The following is a 27,148-nucleotide window of genomic DNA, read 5'->3' as shown; positions in this document are numbered from 1 at the left end:
TAAAATATGTATACATTTTTTTTGGCACCCTCTGTATATCTAATCCTTAACTAATCATATTCCCACTCTCCCCACATAGCTTTTCTTGCTTTGTCCTAGTAGCTTATTGTAGTGACAAAAACCTAGGTTTCATTCTTCTGCCTCTTTCTCATGATCCAATTCAAAGCACTAGGTCCTAACAATTCTACTATCTAAAAACCTCTGAAACCTATCCATGTTTCTCAATGTCCACTGCTACTATTTGGCACAGTGGTTAAAAGTGCTGGTTCAGAAGCCAGACTAATCTTGGTAGAAGTCCTCACTCCACAGTGTTATTATTCAGTTGTGTGGTTCTGGACAAGCAACAGCCTCTGAAGTGCCTCAGTTCTCATCACTCAAAATATGTTACCTATCACTAGCCAGACCCCCATCACCTCTACCTTAGATTACTCTGACAGTATCTTAGGTCTACTGGCTTCCAGTCTGGCCCTTCTACAACCTAGTCTCCTCAGCGTAGCCGGCGAGCTTTCTAAAACACAAATCTCATCATGTGAATCCTTATATTAAATCCTTTAATGGTTCCCACTGTGTTCAAAAGAATGTTTAAACTCCTTAACAGTACACACAGGCCTTTAAAATCTGGTTCCTGTTAAATATTAACTCCTCATCTCTCTAACTCCTGTCCTCTGCCTGTCACATGCACACCACCCTGAACTAACTGTAGGTCCTCAGACTTGCCATGCTTTCTTTGCCTTTGGATTTCTGCATGTGCTGTTCTCTCTGCCTGCGACGCCTCTTCCCACCGCACACATACACCTCTCTAGATCAATACCTGTCTACTTTTGCTTTACCTCTTGTGGGCACCATTTCCTCTAAAAGCCTTCCTAACTCCTAAGACTGGTTAGGCACACCCCAACTGTCCTTAGCATTCCATACCTACTTCATCTTAGCCTTTAGGTGTTCATCTCATTCATAATTGCGTGCTTGTCTTTAGACTGTAAGTTCCTTGAAGACAGTGAGCATGCCTTGTTCACCACTATACCCCTAGTGGTTTGTACAGTGATAAGCACAGTGGACAGTCAACCAATAATGGTGGAATACATTATCAGGTGTACACTGCTTGCATACCCTTTTAATTAACCATACCTAGAACTTAAAACGCTACACCTAACTAATCACGTCACCAGTTATACAGTCCTTTAACGTCGAAGCGATTTCTCATTTTCTACCATATATCCTATTGAAGGAATAGTCTGAATACAAATACACCACATTTTGTAAAATGCAAGTAACCTTAAGGAAGATTAACTCGACTGCTATGTTTTAGAAAGAATTTTAAAAGATTACATTGAGGAAAATTCTTAACACACAGTGAAAAGAGACAATAAAAGGAGGTTTTTTTTTATTCAAAGGTAAAACTGCATATGTATATTTGTTTACAACCATTCTTGTGAAATACTTTTTAAAAAAATACGACCAACTTCTTTGCAAATAGCAGACACATACCTCAACTATGATGACCTAATTTTTGGTGGATAATGTACATGATTAGGCAGAAATAGGCAAGCTCACACTGGTAGATTAACTATCGAATTCTCAGTTAAAACTCCGTTTGTGACCCCCACTTCTTGATCGATTTCTATTCCCACTTCGTCTTCTACCATCTTGTCGACTTCCCGAGTGACTCCCTTGTCGACTCTGTCTACCTGACCGGCCACTGGATCGACCACCTGACCGGCCTGACCGGCCCGACCGGCCACTTGACCAGCCACTCCTCTGTCTGGAATTAGAGGATGTGTTTCCATCATAATATTCTTCAATTTCAGGTAACTTGGCTGGCACTGAGAGTATCCAGTCTGAATCATGCCACTCTGCCTGTTGGGGGAATTGATAGGATTAGAGTACATGCAAAATAGAAACCATAAGCAAGCCCATAAGTATAGAAGACTCTTTTATCATATCTACTATCTATCAGCTAAAGCCCATCTATCTGTTAAATTCAAAGTATCTGGAACAAAATTGAAAACGAAGAAAAAAATATTCAAAACACATTCAGATTTTTCTTTCAGGAGAAACTCTCCAGCTTATTTTGAGACTCTAAATTCATACTCAGTTTACATATTCTGAAAGAGAGCACTGGTTTCTCTGCATAAAACAAATAATGAGTAGTGCATTGCTTTCAGCAGGTATATTGACAGAAACAAGAACAGAGAGCTGATGATGGAGATTAAAAACCTGTCAACACCAGCGGGGGACTGAAAAAATGTAGCCCACTGGAAACATTCACTGTCAGGTAAACAACTCAACACAAACCAGCAGCTCATAAAAGCATCACAGTGTCATATCCTGCTACATTAACTGTTCCTCATTGTGATCATGAGTTACCAAGGAAAGGTAATATTAAAATGCCTTGTTGGTAAGAGTGAGCAGAGACAAACACCCCCACACACCACTGGTGACAATATATGACCAAAGCCTTAAAAAATGTGCAAAACTTTGTGCCAAGCAGTCATCAAAAAACTCAAAGAGGGGGGGCCTCAGTTGGTTAGAGCGCAAGCTCTGAACAACAGGGTTGCCAGTTCGATTCCCACACGGGCCAGTGAGCTGCGCCCTCCACAACTAGATTGAAGACAACGAGCTGCCACTGAGCTTCCGAAGGAGAGGCAGGATGGCTCAGTTGGTTAGAGCGCGAGCCCTGTACAACAGGGTTGCCGGTTCAATTCCCGCATGGGATGATGGGCTGCGTCCTCTATAACTAAAGATTGAAAACGGCAACTGGACTAGGAGCTGAACTTTGCCCTCCACAACTAGATTGAAGAGCAACAACTTGGAGCTGATGGGCCCTGGGGAAACACACTGTTTCCCAATATTCCCCAATAAAATTTATTAAAAAAAACCTCAAAGAAATAAACATGGCAATATATAAAGAGTTAGCTATACCAACATTCAGGGCTGACCTATTTATATAACAGTATGTTACTGGAAATAATCTAAATGTCAGAAAATAGGACATTGATTAAGTTGGCCACCCATATGGCCAAATGCCAGGGAGCCATTAAAAATAAGTAACCCTATATAGTTGACACAGAAATGTATTCACAATATAGTGTGAATTTTTTTAAAAGACTTAAAAAAACAATCTCCTTATTTCAAATTATGTGTATTTTGAAAAGACTTAAAAAAACAATCTCGTTTCAAATTATGTATATTAAATAAGAAAAATATTTTTTAAAAGCAAGGAGGGAGATCTTATAGATTAAAAGAGACTTAAGAAACATCAAATTACAATGCATGAACCTTATAGATCTTACATTTAACTACAACAGGGAAAATTTAAACACAAGTTGGATAATATTATGGAATTATTATTTTGGGGAGTTGATTACAGTGTTATGATTGTTTTTAAAAAGTTTCCTTAATATTTATGGAAATATCTATGGTTGAAATGATAGAATGCCCAAAATTTGTTTCAAAAGTGTAATATGGCAAAGTGGGGAAGTGGATGGAAGTAGACATGAAAAAAAATTGGCCATGAGTCGATTGAGAATTGTTGAAGCTAAGTGATGAGAACATGAGGATTTATTGTGCAATTCTATTTTTTTGTTTGAAATTATAATAAAAATGTTTTAAATTATGATGGAAATTGGATATTTTTATATTAAGGAATTGTTCATTGACTTAGGCATGATAATGGTATTATGACTGATTTTTTATAATCCCTATCTTATAGAGAAACATATTCAACTATTTAACAGATAAAATTTTAAAAATACCTGTAACCTTTCTGACTCGGTTGTGGGAACATCAAAGCAAACACCCTAAAAGCAAAATGAAAACATTTTTATTTAGATGCAGATGAGTTAATTTCTTATTAATACATTAATCCTTGCTGGTAATCTTATATTAACTAAAAAAAGATTAGGTATATCCCAAGACACCCCTTATAGGATTAAAACAACTAATATATAACACATGACTGAGCAGCTGCTTATTATGTTTTCTAAATCTGAAAAATAACTAAACACAGTATCTAATAAGAAAATACTACACTAAGAATCTAGAGTGTTCTCTAGAAAAATTTTTATAGACACTATAATGTTCTTCCATGTCTCTTGTAAAATGATCCATCTAATAAATTCCTTTAAAAATTTAGCACCAGAAAGTTTCTCTCCTGAAGAGCTGCAATGCTTATCAGATGAGAATAATGTAACCCAAGATGTTTCCTCTTTGGTCATGGCTGCCAAGAAGTTGAAAGTTAATTAAATACTCAAGTGTAGCAACTAATTTAGCCTAAGGATCCGTTATATTTTTCCTCCCCTCCACATTTTTTTCTGAATGTGTCTATTTGTCTCATACTTGCCACAAATCTTTTTTGATGGTAAATAATACTAAACTTTGAGAGAGGTAATTATTTCCAATAAACAATCAAGTTAATAAATTCTAGGCCCAAATGAACCTCTATAGTAAAGTTAGGCAAATAAATATAACACCTTTTCTTAAAACCATTAGAAGAAATCAGTCACTAAGATTACAGACGGTTTTAACTTTGCTATTTTGTAAATGTATTAAAGTACTTAATTCACTTCATTATCCTCATTAACAACCAATAGCAGACCACTCATAAACAATATTGTGTATTATCTAAATAATAGAGTTACTTAGATGTTGTAATCCTAAATTACTTAGAGAACAAACACACCCAACCACACATAACAAGTATACAAGGACAGAAACTTAAATGTTAATAATGTGAGTATTAGATAGTCAAACTAAGCAAAATAACTTACAGCTTTTTAGAGGAATGGGTTATTTATATAACTCCCTAAAAATTTACAAGTGGAAACAAATTAACACACAGAGAAAACAATATTATTCATCCCATTAAACTTCAAAAAAAAGAGAAAGAACAAAACCTACTAGTCTTTATAAACATTTACGGTAGTTGATTTAAAAGTGTTTTACTTATCTAGAAAAGCCTACCATATTTCCTTTTAGGAGGCACATTCTGGTAATTTGGGAGACAGAATTACTACTCAGCTTTCTGTTAAGCTCTTTCCAAGCACAGCTGACATCCTGTATTTCTTCTGGGCTTTCCAGAGTCATGGTCACAAACCCCTTAAGGAATAAAAGTCACATTATGGTTGGGGAAAAAAAGCAGCAGAACGATGAAGTTCTAATTCTATAGACCTTCAGGACGAAACCATGCACTTATGAACCAACTGTACAGCCCGACTGCTAAGAGGAAACTTTTTAAATAGAAAACTAGTGTTTAGAGATCAGTAAAACTACCGTTTTTATATGCATTGCTGTAAAGACTATATTTAATTCTAACCATCATGCTTTAAGAGATAATTAAACTAGAGCATCAGAGAAAAAGATAAGGCAGTGAAGAATTAAGGAAGTCAGTTCTGAAAGAGTCCAAGTTAGCTTGGAGTAGAAAAACAGAGGAACAGACATCTTTAAACTTTTGAGGGACAGTTATGTAAGCAAAAATTACTTGTTTTGTATGACTTCCCTGGACAAGAAAAACATCAATGTGAAAATATATGGAGGCATTCATCTAACAAGTATTTATTGAGTGCCCCCTATGTATGTGCCAGAGACTCCACTAAGTGCTAGACATTCAGCAGTAAGTAATCCTTCCTCTTCTGGGAGATTACATTCTAGTGTGTGTGGGGGTGGGCTGGAATGGGGGGTAGGATGAGGTAGACAGCAAACAAGCAAATATATAGAATGTCAGATAGTAATAAGTATAATGAAGAAAAATAAGGCAGGGCAAGGGAACAGAGAGTAAAGGGTAAGCTATTTTAGGCAGGGTGTCAAGAAAGACCTCTCTGATACGGCGATATTTAAGGAGAGACCTAAATGAAATGAAGGAGGAAGCCGTGTTGTTCTTAAAAGGGAAGTACATTTGAAACAGTGCAAGCACAATGGCCTTGTGCAGCAGTGGGTTTATGTTTGAGTAACAGAAGGTAGGTTAGGGTAGTTAAACAAGCAAGGGGAGAGTGATAAGAGACGGGGCCAAAGAGGTAGCAAGGTGAAAACACTGTAGTAGATTCATGGTAAAGATTTAGGATTTGGTTTAACCCATGAGAGAAATTTCAAACCACTAACACTGCTTCTAAGATATTTTAACCAGAGGTCAGATGACCCATCTGCCAAAGAGGGATTCTTCTATTAGGTAAGGATTGGGACTAAATAACCTCTTAGGTACTTCTTAGCTCTAAAGGTCTATCTTTTTTCTTAAGTATTGGTGGGTTATTAGGGATAGGATATTTGCTCAGTGCTAAAGTATCATCCCACAGACTACTTACTAGTTAAAGACAGTAAACTACATATACCTTTACAATGGGAATATAGGGCAGTTTCCATCTTAAACAAGCGAGCAAACTAAGCACTACTAGGACTGGAACAATCTGCAGTATATGCCTCCTGATGTGATGCAGAATGAAGTAGATCACATCACCTAAAAAGTATTCTTGCCAAAACTGTTTAACCTGAATATAAAATGAAGCTTTCACATTACTTCCAGTTTATAGGACAGACTGAATAAAGGCAAAAGTTAAATGTGTGAAGAGAAAGCCAGACAAACCCAGAAGGTGAGATATTCTAGACTCTTATCTATACAACTGATCTAGAATCTTCAAAAAAAAATCAATAAAGATGGGAAGACATTTCCAGATTAAAACACATAACAAACAATTGTAACATATAAACTTTAACTGGGTCCTAATTTTTAAAGAAGATATATATATGGGGGAGGGAGGAGAAGGATACTGTGGAGGGAAGGCGGGGAAAAGAATTGAGGCAGAAAGGGAGAGATTCAGTTTGACACATTAAGTCACTCTCAGCAAAATGACATTTGGCTAAACCATTAACACCTGCCAGGTGGAAAACAGCAGATGACCCAGTTGCACTCATTTACGCTACACCTGCCCTGTCCCTTTTGTTCCCCTCTCCCAGCAACTCTCTCTCACAATCACTCTCTCCACCCAGACATCATAGCTCTTTTTGATAGGTCCCCTCACCCAGTGACTCCCCTCACTTATACCATGGTCAGTAATAAATCTTTGAACTACTTGAAACCAATGGCTCTGATGTGGTTTGTTTTGACATCTGATACCAACCTAGCAGGGGGGCCAGGTCAGATGATGTTACACACATACACCACCCCTTCCACATATACAGGCAATCCTCACTTTGCATGGTACTATGTTAAGTGAGCTGAGTCTACTTCTTGATTTGCATGTTACTATGGCAACTTACAAAATGAAGAACACGTTCTGGTATGCAAGTTTCAGTTAACATACTGCTGTGCAAAGTGAAGGTGTGCTGTGTTTCTCTCCAGATAGAGACATGTATGGTTCGATTTTAATCTTAAGCACACACAATTTTCTCAGATTTCTACCTTGTCAGAGGTGATCAAAGATCGTGGTTCAAAGTTCGATGCACCAGAGATGTGGGCCAATGCGGCAGCCAGTGCATCTACTGCCCCTTTCTCTTCTATTAGTTTCTGAGCTGATGGTCGGAAAAAATCAACAGCGGCATAAGAAACGGAAGCCAGAGACCTATGGTTTAAAAACAGCAAATTTTCTTGGTCAAGACAAAGGGAAAAATTTAAAGATAAGAGAATGAATGGGAAAAGAAAGAGCAACGTTTTTGTATTTTAATATAACTAAATGTCTGCTGGTAAAACTGGTGATTAAAATTTCTGATATTTGAACTAGGCGAGCTTAAAGATGCACAGCCTAATACAAAAGAAAAAATTATTCAGCAAGGTCAGAAAGCATACCTGATGGCATCCATGCTTTTAGATTTAACTAAATCCATTGTAGAAGGAACACCTACACGTTTAAAAGTAATTCCCTGAAAATGAAAGAATTATATTAAAGAAAAATGGAAGTCTTTACAATTAATTCCTAAATTAATATAGTTTGTTGAATTTCCACTTCTTGGACTTAAAGATTTCCAAGCCCTAGTAGATCAAAAAATCTGCTTTTTCTAGTAAATCACTAATTACAAAATATAGAAAGAGAAAAAAGATTTTCTGAATTGCCCCTTAGTTAAAATCATGAAATTTTACTTGCAAAATAAAACTGATCCAAAAAAAAGAAAATGATGCTATTTACATCTATCAAATTTTTATTACCCTATCTCATTTACAAAGTATAAGAAATATTGTATAAAAACACATCATAAAAATAGGAAAAAATGTAAAATACCACAAAAAATCCAGACCACAAAAAACGCACAATTTCTTATAGAAACTGACTATTGTACCATTGCTCAATATAATTTTAACTATTACACCAAGACAATGTCACAGTCATGCATTTACAATGCTGGACTAAGAGGGACTAAATCACAATGCACTTCCGATTTCAGTGTCAAGGGAGAAATTCACGGGGAAAATGAGAAAGTCAGCTCTTCTGTCTTCACAATAAAAGCTGTATTAAAACAAAGTTGCTAATATAAACTTAGCTCTCCACATGCTTCACATCCAAATGCAGCTTAAGTTGAGAAAAGTTATAAAGATCTATTTATGAGAACAAACATAAAAAGAACTCTTTTCTAAGGCACCATTTCGATAATAAGCCTGAAATAATTGAACTCTACTTTACTTACTGCTTTTTGTTCCACATATCTTAGTTGACCTCTTTCCCTTGGTTGATAAAAGCAGATGCAAATCCCTGTCCGGCCTGCTCTGCCTGTGCGTCCAGAGCGATGAATGTAGGACTCCACATCCTAAAAATACAAGACGCGATACTTTAAGTTACACAGACATTCCGCATTCCAGCATCAAAATAATAAAGCTAATAACAAAACTAGTACTATCAATAATAATATTTTTATTTCAATCCTGTTGCTCTTTTCAATATCCCAAAGAATTTTCATGGAGAACTTTGGAAAAAAGGGGATATGATTTAAAACCATTTTATCCACCCCCTCCTAGAACTCTTTATGTGGCAACTTTTCCTAACTTCCTTGCATGAATCCATGCTTTAAATCCATATAATGAAGGTAGTAATTTGCAAAGGCAATGGGTTCCAATCAATTTAACACCACTAACACACAAATGGCTAAGAGCAAGAACAGATTAACATAATTTTCATACCCGAAGCAGTATCTTTGAAATAAAACGGCAGTTTATACAACTGCTCTTTTCCCCAAATCAAATCTCGTTTCCTACCTGTGGAGGAGAACTCTGAATCACCAGGTCAACCTCAGGAATGTCCAAACCACGGGCAGCCACATTGGTTGCCACCAAAACTTTAAAACTACCTTCTCTGAAGCCTTTCAATGTGATTTCTCTTTGTGACTGTGCGATGTCCCCATGTAAACACTGGGCATTCTATTTGAAAAAAGGGAAAAGTAAGTGTACAACTCATACTTACAATTCATAGCATCCTAACACCATAGTCTGCATTCTCTTGTTGTTTTTTAATCTTATTTTCTGATAATTATAACACCTGCTTACTGTTCAAAAAAGTCAAACATTACAGAAAATATTTAACATAAAATGTAAAAGCTTACCCTTAGTATCAGCCTCCTAATAATTCACTGCTAACAATTTGGTGAATAACAGGTTATTTTTCACTTTTTTCTTATTGTTTTTCTAGATATTTAAAAAAAAAACCACACACACTTCTCACCTATACTACTAGGTTGGTGTAAAAGTAATTGCGGTTTTTCCAATTATTTTTAACTTTTTAAACCGCAATTACTTTTGCACCAACCTAATAACACATAATTTTATGTATTTACTTATAAAAATGGGATCATACTATGTCTGTACTGTTTTGTAACCTGTTTTATAAATTACCTTAGCCATTTTTCCACATCTATACATATAACTACTTAATTTTTTTAAAACTGTGTATGATTTCTTCATAGGATGCAGTATTATTTACTTTAGCAATCTCTTACTGACGAACATTTGGGTTGTATTCAAATGTTCACCATCAGAAACAATGCTAGAATGAACAACACTGTATTTATATCTCTGGACCCGTCTGTATACGTATATTTCAGCAGGAGATATATCTGTAAGTTGAATTTCTGGGTCAAAATTATGAACATTTACCATTTTAATAGGCATTACAAAACTATATTCTAAAAGAGGTTGTGCCCATTTACTACTATGAGTAATTAATAATTCCCTACCTAGCCTATTGTGAATCATTATATCCTTGAGTGTCTAACAGGCAAAAATGATTTCCCAATGTTGTTTTAATTTACATTTCTGTAATTTTTAGTGAAGTTGAATCTATTTATACTATTTATATATTTATCTTCCATTTGTGCTGAAAATAATGCACCTAGTATTATAAATAAATATCCGAGGATTACTGGCCAGCATGAAAATTTTAAAGTTCCCAACAATGTCTAAACCTTTGAATCTAAGCCTAATGCAGCCAACTCTGAGTTAAGTTACTGAGTACTTGCTGTGCAGCAGGCACTATGCCAGGTTCTGGAACAATCATAAAGAAACAGCCCTGAGACACAAGTTGATCAGCATTTTCAATATAGTATTTTCAATACATTTTCATTATGTGCTTGTACCCAGGGGCAGCGTGCTATAGGAATACCTAGGACAGGAACCTATCTCATCTGAGGGGAAGGTAGCACTGAAGCTGAGACCTGACACATAATAAGGAACTAGTAGTAAGGAGCAGGAGGCTAGGCAGAAAAAATTATATATATTAATACATAGTGTGTCTGGGGAACTACAAATATTGGAGTATGGCTAAAGCATAGAATAAAAAGGAGAAGTGGTGAAAGATGAGGCTGGAGAAGAATATTAATTTTATCCTGAGGACAACATGGAACAATTGAATGATGTAAAAAGATTATCATGAACGTGGTTGCATTGTAGAAAGATCACTCTGGCTATAATGTATAGACTATTAGAAAAGGGCAAGGCAAAAGTGGAAATTCAAAAGAGTTATCAGTGGCCTCACCAAGACAAAGGAAACACCATCTATTCAGTCAACAAATATTTAGTAATCTACAACATGTTGGGCACTGGGGATAAAATGGAAAACAAAAATAAGACTGCCTCTGTCCTTATGGTCTTTATACTCTGGCCAGGAACATTAATCAAATAATTAGACACACAAATTTAGCCAACAAGTATAATGGTTAATGCAAGAGTCTAAGAGGCGAAGAGAATTTATAAAAGGGCAACATGACCTAGTCTGGGGCAAGGAAAAAGTCCCTGAAAAGTGGTGATCTGGACTGATATCTGAAGGAAGAGTGGAAGTTGCCTAGGCAAGGTAGACTATACAAGTTCAAGAGCCCTGAGGTGAGAGGAAGCATGGCATGTATGGAGAGTGCAGAAATGAGGAGAGAGTGTAAGATGAGGCTAGAGAGGTAAATAGAGGCTAGGCCATAAATACATTCAAGAGCTACTTGTAGGTGAAACTGCGAGGACTTGGTGAAGGGAGTGGAAATGAGTATAAGGGAAAGACACATATTATATGTGACTCGCAGATTTTGAGTATCTGCAAAAGTAGTAGGAAAGAAATGGGCCAACTATAGGAGATGGAATCCCAAAACACTTTGTGGTTAACTAAATGGCAAATGGTAAGGAAGAAAAGTCAGGGGCGATAGATTTCTGGCTTAGGCTATGGGTAGATGTATCATTTGACAATAGGAGATGTCAGAGACAGTGCTTATGGGAGTGTAGAAGAGAATTAATTCAATTTTAGGTATATAATGGGTTAGGGTGTCTGCAGCCAGTAGAATAAACACAGGTCTAGACTCTGGAGACAGAGCTAACCTGGAAAATAATAATGAAGATTATACTTCTATATTTCTAAACTTATTGGCCACTTGCTTGCTATAAGAAAAGCATTGTACTAAATGTTTTAAATAAATGATTTCACTTACCTTAAAACTGTAAAAAATGTTTTTAAATACCACTTTTTAAAAAGGAAACATAGGCACAGAAACATAAAGTGACTGGCTCAATGTTACACAGCTAGTAAGTAACACAACTGGGATTTAAACCCTGATCTGTTTGACTCCAAAGTCTGCTATTAATCAGTATGCTCAGGAAAAACATATTGGGTGAGAAGAAAGAAGTTCATTAGTTAGAACTCCTCCCTATGAGATAAAATAACAGCTTCTGCAAGACCGCTGCTGCTGAGTGTTCTAAAGCAATGACAGGAAAGGTAAATCAACTACCTTCCAACACTATTCAGTCTGTTTATACTGGATACAAAGCTAAAGCTCTACAATTAGTTAAAATGACACTGGTGAAGGTAGTGACAGCGTTGTCTTTGAATCTCCAGTTCCCACATAAAAACAAACAGCAAAATAAGGATAACAAAATTAAAAATCCACCGACAGTATCTATGACAAAACTAAGTGACAGAGTATTTTCATGATTTCCAAAACATGAGCAGATAGAGACAAGACCTGTGTGTATGGGGAGAATTTACTGGTCCTAAAAACAGATGCTTCCCAGAAAGCAACTTGAGAATAGCCACTGAAACCAGAAAAGTTTTTTTGCAAATTCAAGGGTGATTGTGAGGAGCCAGAGGTACATTCTGAAAGAGGATGGGGGAGCCGGGACCCTATAAGAACTTTCAAAACAAACAAGCCAATTCATCCTTGTCATGACAAAGCCCCACACTGAGGAGAAACTGTTGGACCTAGAATCCAAACTGAGGATGCCAGAGATCTTAGAAACAAGAGAGAGAAAGAAGAGAGAGAGAGAGAGAGAGAGAGAGAGAAAGATCCAGATAAAAGTGAAGGAAAAGACGACCAGAGCTCACAAAGTGGGAGGCCTTTTTTAAAAAAATACCTTTATTTACATATAATTTACAGATCGAATTCTTGAGCACTAACAAAAATTACAGAAAAAGCAGCTCTACAGCTATGAAGCAGAAAACTACTCTGACCCACACCTCTCCATCTAAAGTACAGAAAGATTAATTACATCTAAAAATGAACAAAAGAAAAGGTCACGGTTAAATCCCATGAAATAATTAGGAGAAGGGGATAAAAAAGAATAAGCAGAATAGTACCCCCACAAATAACGAAAGAGCCCTAGAAAGGCATGCACACAAAATAGATGAAAAGTATAGCATATTTCTGAATGAGTTAAAAGAAAATTTTAAAATGATATATGCAAGAACAAGAAATAGCAAAATGAGAAAAATTAAGAAATGAGGTGAAATGACTCAAAACAGATGTAGAAATAAAAGATACTTTTCACAAATAAAGACTATACTGGAAGGAATAGAAGCTTGAGTGAAACACAACAGACGATGCCTAAAAAATCGGAAATTCTAAAACTTGAAGAAAAAGATGAAAAGGATTTGAGATAAAGTGACAAAGGAGGAAAAAAGAGCCAACATACATATAACAGGAGTCCCTAAAGAAAAACCCCAAAGCAATCAGACAAACCAAATAACAAAAAATTGTAACTCAAGAAAATTTGGCTGAAATTAGAAATATATTTGAAACTACAATTTGAACATGTACACCGTACCCAGAAAAAATGACCAAGAACATCACCAAAATATATTCTAGTATAACTACCAATTTTTAAAGAAAAAGTCTTTTGCATTCAAGTAAAAGACCAAATCACTTATATGGAGGGAAAAAAAAAATCAGACTGGCATCAGACATTTTATAGCATGCTTTGTTCCAAAAACAATAGAAAAACATGTTTATGATATTGAAGGAAAGAAATGTGAACCAAGAATTTTATAACCAGCCAAAATGATTTTCAGTTATAAACAAGCTATTATCAACAGGTAATATTGTTTCCAAGAGCCCATCCTCAGGAATCTACTAGATGAAAAGTCACAGACAACAAAAATGACTAAAGAGACCTTGACATAAAGACTGATAGAATTATTATCAATCGATGTTAACATCACAAAAAGAGGATGAACTAGAAATTATATAGCTCCTGAAGGAATTCCACCTCTTATGAAATACTTTTGTTCTAAATAAATAACCAAATCTGAATTTTCAGGAAATACAGAAAACAGAGAAACATGTTAAATGATATCATCGGGAAGCAATACTCGAGGTTCTGGAAACTTATTTTCCAACAACTATAAGCAAAAAATAGAAAGAGAAATCTATATGTTAAAGACATTTAATGAAATCACGCAACGTATCAATCTTATTTGGATCCAGAGTCAAGAAAAAAACTGTAAAATGAAAAACAAAGCATTTATGAGGCAATTAAGAATCTGAACACTAACTGATATTTCAAGATATTAATTACTGTTAAGTTTTTAAAATGCAATTAAGTATTGAGCGTGTTTTTTAAAAAATCCTTTTCTTTCAGAGACACATACCCAAATATTAATGGACGTAACAATATTATCTATGGTTTGCATCAAAATAATTCAGAAGCAGGAAGTGAGTGGGAATTTGGATGAAATAATTGTTGCAGCTGGAGAATGAATACGTAGGGATTTATTACACTGCCGACTTTTGTTTATGTTTGAAATTTTCTACAAAAAGTTAAAAGACAAAAAGACATATGGACTTAGTATTCTGATCCATCTATTCAAGAAATATTTGTGATTCATTTTATAACACAATTCTAAAATAGAAACTCACTTTGTTTCAACTTCTGTATTTTCAAGATCACATTTGCAAAATCTTGAAAAACTTGATGAGAATGGATAGAATTCCACCCTGACTTAACAGATCATGAGAGGCTGGCTCTAATTTCTTTCTGAATTAGACTCAATTCTAAAAATGACTATCAAACCTGGTCCACAAAGGATAGTGTGATTTTTGTTGTTGTTGTTGTTGTTGAGTGATCCATCCCTATAGTCTCAATTAGTGAAAGCATCAAAAATGACTTACCTGTTTTATGTGTGGATTCATGGCCATTTCAGTTACATTCTTTTTGGTCTCACAGAAAATAATAGCCCTCCCTTCAGATCCACTGTAGACTTGAAGGACATCTCCAATAACTGCTGGCCTCTGAGACCAATGGCACTGGATGGCCAAATGCTTTGAGAGAAAAAAAAAGCCAAATATCTGTTTCATTAAAATTAGTAAAAAAGATTTCTTTGTACATTTTTTCTATCTGTTCAAGAATTGGCCTTCTTGGGAGACAAGACAATGATTCTCCTCAACCCCATTTAAAAACAATCTACAAATGGTCATCAATAGGTGAAAGGATAAACAAATTGTAGTGTATACAATGGAATACTATTCAGTAACTAAAAAGAACCAACTGAGAAAAGGGAAAGAGAGACAAAGGGGAACCAACACTGATACCTGCAACAATATGGATGAATCTCAAAACATATACTGGGTGAATGAAGCCTTACTGAAAAAGAGTACACGCAGTACGATTCCATTTGTATGAAGTTCAAAAACAGGCATAACTAATCTATGATGGAAAAACTCAGAACAGTGGTTGCCTCTGGATGGGCGACTGATTAGGCAGAAGCATGAAGGAACTTTCTGGCATGATGGTAGTATTCTATATTTTGATAGGGGTTTGAGTTATGCAATGTATGAACTGGTCAAAATTAAGAGAATATACACTTCAAAGTTTGTATTTTTTACATATAAATCTTATTTTAAAAATTGTAAATATTGTATGGATGAAACTCAAAAATATTATGCTAAGTGAAAGAAGCCTGACACAAAGAAGTCACGTATTATACGATTACATTTATGTGAAATATCCAGAATAGGTAAATCCAGAGACAAAAAGCAGATTGGCAGGACTAGGGGAAGTGGGGAATGGGGAGGGGGTAACTACGAAATGGTTGCAGGGTTTCCTTTTGGGGTGATAAAGTGTTTTGGAAGTGGTTGTACAACACTGTGAATGTACTACACGACACTGAATTGTACACTTCACAAGGTTAATTTTAGTTATGTGAATTTTACCTCACTAAAAAAAACTTGTAAATATTGAATTATAGTTAAAGATATGCACGTTAAAATATTTACAGGGAAACATACTGATTTCTGCAATTTGAAATGCATCAAAAAATAAAATTGATACAGGGATGGGTAGATAGATGATAAAGCAAATATAGTAAAATGTTAATGATACACTCTAGCTGGCAGATATATGGGTATTCACTGTAAAATTCAACTTTTCGGTATGCCTGAAAATTTTCATGATAAAAAAACTTAAAAAAAAAAAACTTATAATGCACATTTTAAATCTATGCATTTTAACATATACCTCAATAAAATTTTTAAAAATGTAACATTAATTATAGAACATCTGGAAAACAGAGGAAAGCACAAGAAAACTAAGAATCATTTGTATCACCTACAACAAGGTCTCATTTCTTTTCCCACTCTCATAAAAACAAACAGAAACCCCCCAAAAAACCCCTGAATCTGATCAGGCCTCACAATCTAACTATTAAGTCACAGGAAAATGAAGGCAGAGGAGCATGTTAAATAACACCACAAGGTTGCAAATCAGCAAAATTGGGACTGTCGGAAACTTGTAAGACAAATAAACATTTTTTTCAACAAAATAGTGCAAGGGAAAAAAGGGAACCTATAGATTATAAAAGATTTAAAACAGTGGCAATGTAAGGATTTTATTTAGATCCAGATTCTAACATATTATTTAAAAAAAAAACACGAGGGTAATGTGGACACTATATATTTAATGCTATTGAAGAATTATTGTTTTTTTCTGTGATAATAACTTTGTGTGTTTTTTTTAAGAGCCTTATCCTTTTAAAAATATATAAAATTACATGAGATGAGACGATGACTAGATTGCTTAAAATGTAGGGATGAAGAACATATGGGGACATAGAAAAGATCATTCTTGACGAAATGATCATGGAAAAGATCTGATGATGGGTACATCAGATCCCTCATATTATTCACTTTTTGTGTGTTTTAAAATATCCTTAATAAATCTTTTTTACTGATACATTTTATATTCTTATTGTAAAACTTTCAGCCATTACAGAATACATAAAGCTTCCTTTGACCATGCCATACTATAAAAGTCCTCTTTCCTAGAAGTAACCATTATTATTAGTTTGATGCTTATCCTTCCAACCTATCTCTGTACATTTACATAAATACCCAAAGAATCCACAACATTTTTGTGTATTTTTTAAAAAATAGTATGAGTCTGTACATATTTTACAATTTGGTTTCTATCACTCAAATTCATTCTTTTTAACCATTATATTATGTTTACAAATTATACTTTTGTTCATTTAGCCTATTTTTATCTACATACACATATATGTACATCTGCTAAATGGAAAAGTTATATATATGGTACATACCTGACTGTCATAAATCATACAAATATCTTTTAACTCTTTTTTTAAAAAACATACGATTTAAATTTTCATGAAGTCAAAATCATCAACCTTTTTCTTTATAGTATATTCTTTAAACTTTACGTTTAGAAAAGCCTTCTCTTTCCTGAAATCAAATAGCTGTTTATCTGCATCTGCTTTAAGTGATTTTATGCCTTAATCTTTTGGTAATTTTTTTGCTATACAGTATGAAATGAGGATCTAACTTTTTTTCACCCAAGCTTTAACAAATATCCCCGCGCAATTCTTTTTTGATATTGATATGAATTGATATGAACCGCCTCCTTTGCCACATTTTATATACTTTGTCCCTATGGCTGCTTGGGTATCTCCTGTTAGGATTCGCCTATTCACATATTTTTCCCCCTATTTATTTTGCTCTTCAGTCTCTGACTATAGACATACCTAAGTATCGTATTGACTAAGAGCAATAAAAAGAGATTTGGCCTGAATTAGTATGCAAAACTTAAGTTTAGTTTCAACAAATTTCAAAATACCAACTGAAAGTTAAAATCTATCATGCTGGAAAGCTACTTACTTCCACAGTAGTTGCAGCCTTTTGAGTCATTTTTCCAACAAGGTCAACCTGTTCATATCTGGATTTCATGTATTTTTTTGCAACTTTGTATACCCACTGCGGGCAAGTAGCAGAAAAAAGTAAAGTCTGAGGATTGTCTTCAGAATCTTAAATAAACAAAAAGAATTCAAACGCTTTCTTAATACCCCATGGTGTAGTGAGCTCTTATAAACCCCCCAAATGCCAAAGAAATAATGAAAAATTCAAAACGTGGAGTCAATTTTGAACAAACTTCGCTGCAATTATTAAAAATTTCAACTTTCAGAACTGGGGGGAATACGAAGAAAACTGAATCCAGAAGGAACCTAAGAATTTAAGAATGAACAATGAGCAAAGACATCTGTAAAATGAATTACTAAATCTAACTACTGACTAGAAAAAAATAATACATGGAAGAAAGCAAAGAAAATAAAGTATGCTATTATACTTCCTTGTTCAGGAAGAAAACAGATACCAAATAATTTTGTTAGAACACTGGAGACAATGTAATAAAAATTATGAAATAAATATTCATAAACTTTTAGATAAGAGAATAATTGTTAATGTATTTATTTTGAATTAGGATATACCAGTTTTGTAGGATTCGTGGATAATATCTTCAACTTGTTCAGCAAAACCTAAATCTAACATTTGATCCACTTCATCAAGCACAACATGGCGCAGTTTAGAAAGATCCAATCGGCCGCTCTGCAGGTGGTCTTTGATACGACCAGGGGTCCCAACCAAGATGTCAATACCATTTCGAATATGATTAACTGTGAGAGGAGAGAAATATCAGTAATATGTAAATCAAATATACCTTTTCCTATTATTTCTTTAGATTTAAGTAGCAAAGAGATCTTTGCGCTGCTATCACACATATTTACTCACTTTGGCTTTGATATGATGTTCCACCATAAAAACATGCCACACTGAGTTTCCTAGTTATATCTTTGAAGTCTTTGGCTACTTGGTTTGCCAGTTCCCTTGTAGGAGCCAAAACAAGTACCTGAACAAGAGGTTTGAAAAACAAAAAGATACTTTTCTAAAGATGTCTAAATTCAAATTGAAAAGACTTTTTTTTAAAGGTGCATTTAAAATTAGGAATTTCAATATTAATGACACAGTATTTAAAGACGGAGCACAACTAATAACGACAAGAATAGCTTCTACTTATTATAGCCTCCCTTACATTCTTCAGGTCTCTTTTCAAAACTCACTTTCTCAATGAGCTTCCTAACCCACTTTTCATACCCTTTCACCCCTGCTTAAATGTTTCTTTTTGGCACTTATACCATAAAAGGTATTTATATTTTACTTATGTGCTATTGTCTGTCTTACCCACTAAAATGTAAGCTCAATGAAGGCAGGGATTTATGTTAGTCTGAGTTACTGTACTCCTTGCACTTCAAACAGTATCTGGCACAGAACTGACACTCAAAAACTATTTGTTGAATGAATGAGTAAATGCTCACCACGTGCCAGGCACTAGTGCTTTACATGAATTATCTAATTGGATCCCAACAAAAACCCTAAAAGATGGCATTATTATTCTAACTTTATAAATGAGGAACCTGAGTCTTTGAGAAGTTAAGGATCTTCCCCAAGATTAAACAGCTAGAAATGGTGAAGCTGGAATCTCCAGTAATGTCCCTCTGTGTAGCATAAAAGCCTTTTAAGGCAATGTTGGGACTGTGTCCTATTTCTGTTACTTTCAGTCTTTCCTAATTTCACCCAAGAAGCAGAATTCTCTGAAAAAGATTTGTTCTGTTGGCCAACCTAACCCAAGACTATTATAACTTAATTATATCCACATATGTGAATTTACTTTCATGCTGCAATACCATTTAATAGTCTCAAATAAAAAATTACTTTTAGTCACATATCTTTTCAAATTATGATGATTTTCTTCTTCTTTACTTTTATGAACTTCTAAAGGTCAAATTTTAGGTTACAATTTCCCTAGGTCCTCTCTGGTCTTTACTGCTTATAAATTAAGACAGATCTCCAGTACCCCAATAACATAGGGACCAACGAGATCATTTCTATAATCTCATCTTAAAAATTCAACCAGTGAAATAAATATTATCTGCTGAATAACCAAATAAATACCTCTTTAGCAAATTCATTGGTTAAAAGCAAAGGTCATGACTGAAAAAAAACAAAGAGGTCACTAAATATATTAATTGCAAATGCTCCTAAAATTAGATAATCTAGCTTCATAATATACAGTTATCAAAGATGTCTCTGGATCCATACATATTACACTCATGTGCAATAACTAGTTCACTTTAGCTTTACTTGAAATTTTTTTTATGTTAAAAATCAACAAATTTTTGCTTTAGGAGTCAAATTTTTACTTTATGCCACAGGACTAACTTTTCTATCTTGGAGGTACTTAAACTTAAGACCAGTATACTCTTTCTTTCTCTTTCCATTGGAGTTAACGGTTAAACCTTTTACTCCCTATAATGGTTACCTTTGGTGAGCGGCTTTTTTTAATTGTCTCCTGATTTCTTTGGAGTCTTTCAATCAAGGGGATGGCAAAAGAGAAAGTTTTTCCTGTTCCTGTCCGTGCTTGAGCAATTAAATCTTTTCCTTCATATACAGGATCAAAAGTCTTAACTTGAATAGGAAAGAGATACGTTACCCCTCGACCTGTAAAATGAGATTTCATTGAAATATTTAAGACTAAAATTAGGGAAAAATATATTTATTTGAAAATGATAATCCTGATTCAACATATACCTAAAGATGTACCACCTAGTGACATTTACAGTTATTCCTATCCCAGAGAAGAATTATTTTTAAAAATTGGTCTGAACTTTTGACAAATACATATAATTCTTTTGAGTTAAAAACGGGTCAAAATACCAATAAGGATGATGTACAAATAACTGCAATTAAAGTAGAGCTATTTCTCTATGCTTTCTGTATTCTCCTTTTGGTCAGAAAAAGCAGTTTTACAAAATCTGGTTTTTAGATTTAGATTTTCAATTGCATATCCATTAAAATTCATAGTACCTTTCAGAAGCTTTATAGTCTCTTCAGAAATAGGGAAATTGGAGAAGGCTCCTTCTTTCTGTTCACGTGTTAGAGTCTGCCAAAATGAAATCAAAGTTCTAACTTATATAGTTCATATTTGACTTGGTATTTAGAATCGTTTACTCATTTACTGTTTTTAGTTTTCCTGAAGCTAACAAATCAACTTGAAGCTAGCACTTGCAAAAACTGTATAGATTAATTTACAAGATAAATTAGTGGGAAATTCTTTTAATTTCAAAAGTATCCCTTTAAATAGCAAGCTTACTTAATACATTTTCTCGTAACACATTTAAAAATGATCAAGTCAAACATAAAACTCCCTTTAGAAATACCTCTACTACATAAATTAAAATATATTTCCATTTGACTGAGATATTACAAAAGAGCTATTTAATAATCTAAATATTCACAGGTACAAATAATATTAATTACAAGGATTAACACCACCCTATAAAATAGCCCTAAAAGAAATTATACAATGAGGAAAGTAAACTGTTTCCAAAAATGAGAATTAAAAAGTTGTTCTATGGCTCTAAAAAGCACTTTTTAGGTCACTAATACAAAGAAAAGTTCCTGAAAGCTTGAAAATTTCTTTAACACATATACAGATTAGCATAACATCATTTAGCATCTATTGAAAGCTTTATGTACTAGTCAATGTGTATATAGAACAAAGACAATATATCTACCCATAAACTTTATTATTGGTATGTTTTTTAAAAAGTAGCTCTAGAACCACATATAATAGCAATTTTCAAATAGGGAATCAGATAAAAACCATAATATCAAATTCAAATTGTAAGCCATTTAAGTAAACCTCAATCTTTTTAAGATTAAAGGGAAGAAAATTTAATTACAAAATACATTTTCATTAGACATTTTAGAAGCCACATATAAACTGAAAGAAATAAAAAAATTATGTATAATCCAGTCAGCCAAAGCCACATTTGAAACAGACACTCCCCCAATCCTTACTCTAGGCACATATAAATTTTTTCAAGTAAAAATAAGACAATACTGTGTATGTTGCTTTGTAATCTCTTTTTCATCTAATAAGATGCCTTTCTAACATTCTTCTCTGACATTTAGGATAGATGTATGCTACTGCACGGATACAGTATATTTTGTTAAACCAACTGCCTACTACCAGACATTTAGGATGTTTAAATTTTTTTGCTATTATCAACAATATCACTATGATAAGAGTACTTATTCATACATCTCTGCACATCTCTCATGATACATTCCTAGAAGTAGAATTCCCGAACCCTAACATAATCTAAACAAAATTAGAAACAGTTAAGCCTATACAGAGCATTGTACCATGCAAAATCCCAACAGAGCAAGGGTAAGCAAGAGCAACCTATACACTCTGCTCTTAGTGATACAGGTCTGTGAGGCCTTATTTAGAGCGACTCTCTAATACACACGCTTCCTGACCAATAGCAAATTCACAAATTTAAAAACCACCATGTTGTAAGGCAAGGATTCAACATCTTTTCCCAAAGCTCCCCAAAAGTTACACATAAAATTGAACTCAAATGCATTTAAATTATCAGCAAGTACCAGATTTAAAAAACAAAGAATTATTAATTACCAAGAATTATTAAAAATATCAAAGTTGTTTCTTTCTGAGGACCCAAGTAATTTATTGCCAATTGATAATACCTAGAAAAATCTACAAACTCTGCTAAAGGAAAACTGCAAAAACAAACGGAACAAATTCTGTGCATGAAAATATCTGCTCTAGCAGGTACTGGCAAAAGAAATGAAAATTCTATACTAAGCATGTGTTTCTAACTTCCCAAAAATTACTCAGGAGAAAAGATTTCTTCAGATCATTTTTGTGTATCATTTCTTTTCTTAAAATGCAAACAGCTTTAAGATCAAGTTATAATAAGACTTAAATATCACTTAAAGTTGCCATTGTTATAGGAGCAGAAAAAGCAGAAGGCAAAATAGTCAAGAGGAAGTCAGAAGCCAATTCATGAGGACTGGTAGGGACTGAAATAACCATAAGAAATGCAAGTTAGGTGACGAACAACTTGGAAAAACTGTTTAAGAACCCAATGGACAGGAAAGGTTTACACCTGACCACCTCACTCCTCTGCCTCAAGAAAAGGCAGTAACTTACACGGAACAGGGACAAAGGAAAAAAAGCTCAGGTTTTGGCTGTACAGACTCCCTGGTCCAACTGAGAGTACTGGGCACTAAGCAGGAAATACAGAATCAATTCTAATTAGTCTTAAAAAGAATCAAATTAGCCCATATTTCGGGATAATGTCAAATGCAAAACAAAAAGTATCCATACCTCCTCTAGCTTATTATCACCTGATTTATGGGCGGAACTATCTAAGGATGCCACTCGCTTTGATTTTTTTTCATAGTCATGAACATCTCCATTTGACAGATCTTTTCTTCTTGACTTATGAGATTTAGGAAGTTCGTCTGAAAGTCTATTACATCCTTCTTCAGTGTCTCCATTTAGCTTCTCTTTCATTTTAGCTTTTTTGGACTTGGGAGCATCCAGGTCCTCGGCAACACCATTCTCTCTTGTTTCTGATTTGTCATCTGAGTCACAATGGTGCCTTGACTTCCTTCTATCACTCTGTGAAAAAACAAAGCAGCAGTGACAAGAGGGTCACAAGCTCTCCTCTAAGAAAAGTCAGAGCGGGACTCCCCAACCAGCAAAGCTAAATCTATCATTATCTTGAAAAATTACCTGGTAGAAATCCAGACTGGTTGCTAATGCCAAGCCTTAGCCTCACCTATGGCTTTCTTTCTCATCCCATCTCTTACGTTCTTAAGACGTGGCCGCTAGCCCCTCACTAATCCCATTAGATTTAAGGAAAATTAAAATAGCGCCTTTTCAGAAAATGAGGTTTATAAATTAAACAAAAACTTCACATATCTCCAAAAGAAAAAACACAGTATTTATTGAGTACCTACCCAGCATTGTGTAATGTGTTTTTGGCTTACCTTGTTTAAATCTTCATTACAACCCTATAAGGGAAGTACAGGTCCATAATCCCTTATCCGAAATTCCGATATCCATAAAGCTCTGAAAACCGAAAGTTTTTTTGTAACTTATTTGGAGACAAAACCTTACCTGACCTGAACTCATCTGGTGGCTAAATTTGACTTGAATGAATGTGAGGGTATTTATAATCTTTATTATATTTAGTACAAATATTCATATTTAATAATAAGGTGTTTGATTCTAAGTTGGGGGTCCCAAACCCTACTGGGGTGTTACCCTTCCAAATATCCCCAAAATTCTAAATTCCAAAACACATCTAGCCCCAGGGATTTTGGATAAGGGATAGCGAACCTGTATCACCTTTGCCATTTTATAGATGAGGTTCTTAAAGGTAAGTAACTTGCCCAAGACCACATGTGGGATTTCCTGCAAGTGGAAGTGCCAGAAATCAAGCCCTGTTTGACTTGTAAGCCCATTCTCTTTTCACATCATGCTTCCTCTATGAACTTTGATAAGTATAACAGGTTAAGGAAAAACAAACCAAATAAAACTATGTAATTCATGTAAAACTCCAAATAAAACAATATAATTCATGTAAAACTCCATGGAAGGACAAGTATATTAATCCTGGGAAATTTGAAAAAAGTTTTTTACATTTAGTTAACAGAATTTTACTTTTTTTAAAAAAGGACTATTCTGATGGGGTGGCCAGTTAGCTCAGTTGGTTAGAGCATGGAGCTAACAATACCAAGGTTGCCAGTTCGATCCCCACATGGGCCACTGTAAGTTGCACCCTCCTTAAAAAAAGAAAGAAAAAAAAGGACTATTCTGCAACTTTTAGTTTTAAAATGCCAAACTGGTAGCCAGTGTTTTAATATTTGCAGACAGACAAGAAAAGATTTAGAAATTCAGCACTTCAGAATTATGTGGTCAAGTGTTAAAACTACCACCGCCAAAAATTTCAGCATGATTTACACGATTTTTACGGAGTTCTTTCACATACAATTTTCTCCATAAAATAGGAGTTGCAGTGAAAACTGATTAACATACTTGTATGTGAAAATGCTTTGTAAACAGTAGAGCTTTACATTCACACAGGTTATAGTTATATATTACACCATTTGATCTTTAGTTAACTGAAGTTGCCCACATTTTCCCAAAACAATAGGTTCTATAGAAAAACAAGGCTATTTACAGAGCCAGCCTTGGGGTTTGAATTGTTCCAGGGCCGTGCACTTCAGAGAGATGAAGCAAAGTAAAGTGAGACCTCCAGGTCCAAGCCCAGCAATATCACAAGGCGATGAGATATGTTATTCTGCATCAGGTCCACAGTGCTCACACAGTGCCACTCTCCATTCCTCGGCTCCCACAACACTATATTCCCTCCTTATCTTCTTACTTCTACCTGCAATGGTTCCCCTTACTCCTCTTTCTGTGGATGCTCCTTAGGTCTCTATACACTTTCATACCAGTTTCACGGCTTCAACATACACCACCAGGCTTCGTTCCTCACCTGCAATCCAGTTCTAAGAACCCAAGGCCCAGCTCCACATCTCAACATCTCCCAAACCAAAGTTATCTGCATTTCAATGCCAGATCACTATCCCAATATTCTATTTCTATTAGTACTCCAATCTGTTTCCAAATTGTTAGTTATCTTTCATAAAGGCATCTCAACAAATACTTCTGGAGAATCTACAATGAGAAAGCCAGCAACTTACAAGAATACCGTGAAATGTAATGATGGACAAACATCTGATCGTTTCCCTCAAGAATCTTTGGGAAATATTTGGGAAAGATACACATGGAAAAATGAGCTGACTTTACAATGAAGCGGATAATAAGTGCCAATCGAATGTCAGCACTGGAACAAGACTTCAAAGGGGAATGAGATTACGTGTACACTGGAGTGGTGAGAACAGACCTACACTAAACCTTAACAGATGGGTAGGATTTGAATGTTAAAGGAGAAACAACTATTTCAGGAGGAGCCAAAATTAAAATGACTGCTAGATGATTCCACTTGCATAAGGTATGTAGAGTAACCAAATTCAGAGACAGAAAGTAGAATGGTGGTTGCCAGGGACTGACGAGACCGGGCAATGTGAAGTTCATCTAATGGGCAGAGTTTATTCGGGAGGGTGAAGTTCTGCAGATGAATGGTGGTGATGGCTGCAGAACAACGTAAACGTACTTAATACTGCAAAACAGTCTACTGTAAAATGGTTAAAATGGTAAATTTTATGTTGTGCATATTTTACCACACACACAAAAAATAACTGCTTGGCTAGAATGGCAAGTTTACCTTGGTGATAAGGTTGGAAGGCTAGATTCTGCTCTCTGAGGCTATGCAGATTTCCATTCTTTGTCAGCCTTGGAATACCGCTTACCATCCTCAGCTGTTTTCCCCAAGTTCCTGTCTTTTCAGGGGTGGAGTGGGGAGTCTTTACAACTCTACAGGCTTCTTGAGAGCAGGGACTTATTTAAACCCGTTGGTGCCCCGCAAAGAACGAGTCTGGCACAAATTAGGTTCAATAAACACTTGTGAACTGAATGAAAACACTAACAGTAGAGGCTATTAAGAACACAACGCACACGATCTCCACCACAGCCCAAACCTGGCAACGCTGGCGGTGACACTTTTCCTTAAGCCTCTAGAGACGAGTTATCGAGGAGAAGGCACACATACTCAAGGCAATCAGTTTTCTTTATCATCTTTTAGGATGGCTAACAAGAACCAAAGGACAGGCCTCACTGCTTAAGTTAGAAGAGGAAAGAAAGGACAGACTCCGCGTCGGTGGGACCTTGAGTCTGCGCATCTCGTAGGCGCCGACGCTAAGGGCTGAGGGACCCGGGAAGCCGGGCCAAAGCCCAGGGCCGCCCTGCTCCAGGTTGAGGGCGTGGAGGCAGGAACGGGCCCGGAGCACCCCCAGGGGGCCGAGGGCGGCGCGCCGGTAGGCCCTCGGATGCTCCGGCCCGGGGGTGACAGGCCCTCAGGGACCGCTCCCCTCCCCACCCAAGCCGGCGCAGCCCAAAAGGAGGCGCGGCCCATCCTCAGCGCACCTTTTGCCTCTCCTTCCTCTCGCTCTCGGTGTCCTCCAAAGGTGCCTCCAGCTCCATAATGTCCCCCCAGAGAAGTTTTCCAGGCATCATTCGTCGCAACCGCCTCCCTCTGGGCCAGGTGGCCACAACCACCTACGGCAAGACAAGCGACAGCGTGAAAGGAAGCGGGGGCAGGGCGGCGCCCAGCCAAAGCCATGCGTCACTTCCCGGACACGCACC

The 27,148-nt window shown here is 35.6% G+C and overlaps 1 protein-coding gene across 3 annotated transcripts; it reads right to left on the bottom strand.

Moving 5' to 3' along the window:
- Positions 1-1,352: 1,352 nt before the first annotated feature.
- Positions 1,353-27,148, bottom strand: DDX50 (DExD-box helicase 50). Of its 3 annotated transcripts, none has more exons than XM_081074243.1 (15): positions 26,930-27,148; positions 23,198-23,494; positions 20,866-20,941; positions 20,321-20,499; positions 18,733-18,850; positions 18,432-18,617; positions 17,824-17,969; positions 14,824-14,973; positions 9,170-9,331; positions 8,605-8,724; positions 7,772-7,845; positions 7,388-7,547; positions 4,960-5,094; positions 3,753-3,797; positions 1,353-1,854 (listed from the first exon to the last, which is right to left on the bottom strand). In XM_081074243.1, exons 1-15 carry the CDS (start codon positions 27,017-27,019, stop codon positions 1,576-1,578), a joined length of 2,217 nt encoding a protein of 738 aa, XP_080930369.1. In that variant the 5' UTR covers positions 27,020-27,148; the 3' UTR covers positions 1,353-1,575. The 3 variants fall into 3 exon arrangements, with proteins under 3 accessions (XP_080930369.1, XP_080930371.1, XP_080930370.1); XM_081074245.1 differs by lacking the exon at positions 26,930-27,148 and adding an exon at positions 23,866-23,947; XM_081074244.1 differs by lacking the exon at positions 4,960-5,094 and having other exon boundaries at positions 1,356-1,854.

The sequence above is a fragment of the Rhinolophus hipposideros genome (assembly GCF_964194185.1).
Source record: "Rhinolophus hipposideros genome assembly, chromosome: 15".
NCBI lineage: Eukaryota > Metazoa > Chordata > Mammalia > Chiroptera > Rhinolophidae > Rhinolophus > Rhinolophus hipposideros.
Note: the sequence above shows the minus strand (reverse complement) of the source record. Positions and strands in the feature narration are given on the sequence as shown.

Excerpts from the sequence above, each read along its gene's own strand:
- DDX50 (XM_081074243.1), bottom strand. The coding sequence starts at position 27,019 with ATGATGCCTGGAAAACTTCTCTGGGGGGACATTATGGAGCTGGAGGCA. Across the intron at positions 23,495-26,929 it reads AGAGGAAGGAGAGGCAAAAG|AGTGATAGAAGGAAGTCAAG; the intron begins GTGCGCTGAGGA and ends GTTTTTTCACAG. Across the intron at positions 20,500-20,865 it reads GACTATAAAGCTTCTGAAAG|GTCGAGGGGTAACGTATCTC; the intron begins GTACTATGAATT and ends CTCATTTTACAG.